This window comes from Sinocyclocheilus rhinocerous, unplaced genomic scaffold, assembly GCF_001515625.1.
Source record: "Sinocyclocheilus rhinocerous isolate Xijiao unplaced genomic scaffold, SAMN03320098_v1.1 scaffold899, whole genome shotgun sequence".
NCBI classification, from domain to species: domain Eukaryota; kingdom Metazoa; phylum Chordata; class Actinopteri; order Cypriniformes; family Cyprinidae; genus Sinocyclocheilus; species Sinocyclocheilus rhinocerous.
In genome coordinates, this window is record NW_015653460.1 from 1043917 (window position 1) to 1047620 (window position 3704).

Consider the following 3704-nt stretch of genomic DNA (forward strand, 5'->3'; position numbering starts at 1 on the left):
TTTTTTTTTTAAGAATGGTAACACTATTTTCTGTAATACCACCTGAATTCTCAAGGGGGAGCCACACAGCAGAATAAAAACTACTCAACTCAGTTCATTTTCATTTCATTTCAAGTAACTTTAGTGGCAATGATTATATATCATCATACAGTAGTCAACATTTGAAGTGGATCAAAAAAGTTAATCAAAGTTGTCCTAAGACAAGAACGCATTTTGGTTTTAGGTTTTAGGACAACTTTGATTAAAGGTTTTGATCCACTTCAAATGTTGACTAGTGTATATGTATGTAATTTAACAGATATATCGAATATATATAAATAATAAATAATAAAACAGTGTTATATAATAGTAGTATCATTGATATAACATTACAGGTTTTGTTAATATTTTTTAATTTAATTTAATTTTTAGATTTTCTTTTTAAACAGAGACAGAGACTGAATTCAGTTTGTATATGTAGTGTAAATAGAATAGCACTTGGTATACTAATGCAAACGAATGTGTTTTTATTTATTTATGCAATATACTGTATATGAATAAAATAATAGAAACCATTTTATTTAATAGTAGCATTACGGAGAAAGTGACAGAGGCATTCGGATCCATCTGCAGAGCTTTATTTCACAACGTGGTTACAAAACAGGCAAGGGTCAGACACTGGCAAACAGGCATATCATGGGCAAGACAAAAGAGTAGTACAGTAAACAGGTGTGGTGATCTCAGGCGAACAATGGGGCAATCCATTACCCTTAAACAGGGTAATCCAAAAGGGTAATCCGAAACACAGGCAATAGTTCAGGCGAGGGTCAAACAGAGTCCAAACAGAGCAGGGCAAGAGAATAATCCAAAAACAGGCAAGATGTCTTAAAATATGACTAGATTAAACTGGCGAGACTTGACAGGACTAGAATACCAGGACTGGCTCCAGTCAGTAGCTATTGCTAAGCAGAGATAAACACTAACAATACTCGGCCCAGAAGAGCATGGCTGCGTTCCAGTCCGTTTTTTTATGCCCTTCACTCACAAACTTCCCTCCGTCTCGTTTACTCGGATGTACGTCATTGATTACGTTGCATGAGTGCCCACTTCTGGCGGAACCCTTGGAATGGGCTGAACTGGAACACCCTAAGCCCTTGATCACTTAGAATCAGCTATTCAGTTGGTTTATTGTTTACATTTTTCCCCTTACGAATTTGTTTGGTGCACAAGAGAATAATCCAAAAACAGGCAAGATGTCTTAAAATATGACTAGATTAAACTGGCGAGACTTGACAGGACTAGAATACCAGGACTGGCTCCAGTCAGTAGCTATCGCTAAGCAGAGATAAACACTAACAATACTCGGCCCAGAAGAGCATGGCTGCGTTTTTTTATGCCCTTCACTCGCAAACTTCCCTCCGTCTCGTTTACTCGGATGTACGTCATTGATTACGTTGCATGAGTGCCCACTTCTGGCGGAACCCTTGGAATGGGCTGAACTAGAACGTCCTAAGCCCTTGATCACTTAGAATCAGCTATTCAGTTGGTTTATTGTTTACATTTTTCCCCTTACGAATTTGTTTGGTGCAGCATTCTGCATGTATATAGGTATGCCTGGGCTCTTATAAAAGTTAAAAAAAAATGTATATATTATAGACTTGTTTGGGGTGGGGATAAATGAAACTCGATCTGCGATGACGTCATAATCGTGTTGCATTGTGGTCTATGGAGCGGCCTGAAGTGTGCATATGAAGCAGACTCGCTCCCTCTGTCAAAATCGAGGGGTCGAGTGTCTGTCCATATAAACTTCCCTCGTCCACTTCGCAAAGTGGAACGCACTTCAAAATGGCAGCAGGGATTCCCCCGAGGGGAAGTGCTTAGGGAAGTTTGCGAGTGCGTGTCTAAAGGTGGAGTGGAATGCAGCCCATGTGAATGGGTGTTATATAGTCTGTGTGATTGGTGTCAGGTGTGAATGTAATGAGTGAAATGAAACATGGGAAATGTAGTCCGGGGTATAGACATGTGGGGGCGTGTTAGAATGAGCCATTTTAGGTAGGCGTGGTTGACTCTTAACTTTTATAAAGAATATCTCTTTGGATTTGAGACTTTAGTATTTGCAACTTTACAGATCTTCTTTATGCACCAAGAGCTTGTAACACTCCAAAGAGAAATGAAAAATTTAAATCGCATCATATGACCCCTTTAAGTTTTATTAATATTTTTAATTCAAAATAATTTTTTGATTTTCTGTTTTTACTTTTAGTTAAAGTTTCAGTCATTTTGTTATGTTTTTGTCTTTTTTTCATGTCTATCATTTTTTATTTTTATTTATTAGTTTATTAGTCAAACTAAACGAAAGAGAAATGGCAACTAGCTGAATAAAATAACTTAAAGCTTTTTTATAATATTTTATTTCAAGTAATTAAAATGTTTTTATGGTTTTAGTTTTAATTTTAATTACACTATGCAATTTAAACAAATCATCATCATCATCGTCGTCATTATTATTATTATTAATATTGTTAATATTTTAATAATAATAATAATGAATATTGTTATTTTTTAAATTGCATACACACACATTAATTATAAATAGAATTTGTTATACTATTTAAATATATAGAATATATCTATGCCATTTATATAAACAATCATCATTTTTATTATTATTATTATTATTATTAACAGTAATTACGTTTTAAATTGCATACATACAAATAATTGTAATATTTTATTATTAATAATAATACTGATATTGATAATAAAAGTTAAAAAAATATATAAAAAGTAACTTTATGCTATTTATACTTTATACTATGTACATTTTTTTGTCTCTTGGTTTATAGGAAGAGTTAACCAGTGCATTGGCCACCATGCGTGTAGATTACGAGCAGGTGAAGATTAAGGACTTGGATGCCTCCAGTAACCCTTTGCTGAACAAGAGACGCAAGAAAGCAGCGACAGGGGAGAAGAGTGGAGGAAGAGGATGCAGTAGCCAATGAAGGACTGGAGATGAAGAACAGACAGATCAATGACACGAAGGGAAGTGCAAGATCAGATAAAAGGAGTCAAGAGCAAGAATGGAAGCATAGGGAAATAGATGGGCTCTCCATAGAAAATCAGAGGATGACTGGATCAAGGGAAAAGGCAAGAACAGGAGACAGTTTTGTTGATAAACAAGAAAAATAGAGGAATAATTGGACGGAATGCACATGTATACAGAGGAAGTCCTTGTTTCTACCACCAGCAGTGAAGAAGACTTTAAAAAGATGCTTTAAAATCCTTTAGCTGTATGTGAGTGTTCATTAATGTCTTTTTTGTGTACTGATCTATTACTTGATACGCACTATTCGCACTATGTATGTGTTATGTATGTGTATTTGTATACGATGTGTTTCTGTGTGTCTCATTAGTCCTATCATGCAGTTCACTCCAGAGACTTAAAGTGTTAGTTCACCCAAAAAAATGACAATTTGCTGAACATGTTCTCACCCTCAGGCCATCCAAGATGTAGATTTGGAGAAATGTAGTATTACATCACTTGCTCACCGATGGATCCTCTGCAGTGAATGGGTGCCGTCAGAATGAGAGTCCAAACAGCTGATAAAAACATCACAATAATCCACATGACTCCAGTCCATCAATTAACATCTTGTGAAGTGAAAAGCTGCATGTTTGTAAGAAACAAATCCATCATTAAGACGTTTTTAAACTGATCTACATCT

The 3704-nt window shown here is 35.5% G+C and overlaps 1 protein-coding gene across 2 annotated transcripts in view; it reads left to right on the plus strand.

The window, feature by feature from the left end:
* Nucleotides 1-3485, plus strand: part of mapkapk3 (MAPK activated protein kinase 3) — a 22188-nt gene extending 18703 nt beyond the window's left edge. For both annotated transcript variants that reach the window (XM_016522008.1, XM_016522009.1), the window contains one exon: nt 2826-3485. In XM_016522008.1, the coding sequence (XP_016377494.1) occupies nt 2826-2981 (156 nt within the window). In that variant the 3' untranslated portion in view covers nt 2982-3485. The remainder of the gene's footprint in view (nt 1-2825) is intronic.
* Nucleotides 3486-3704: the final 219 nt, after the last annotated feature.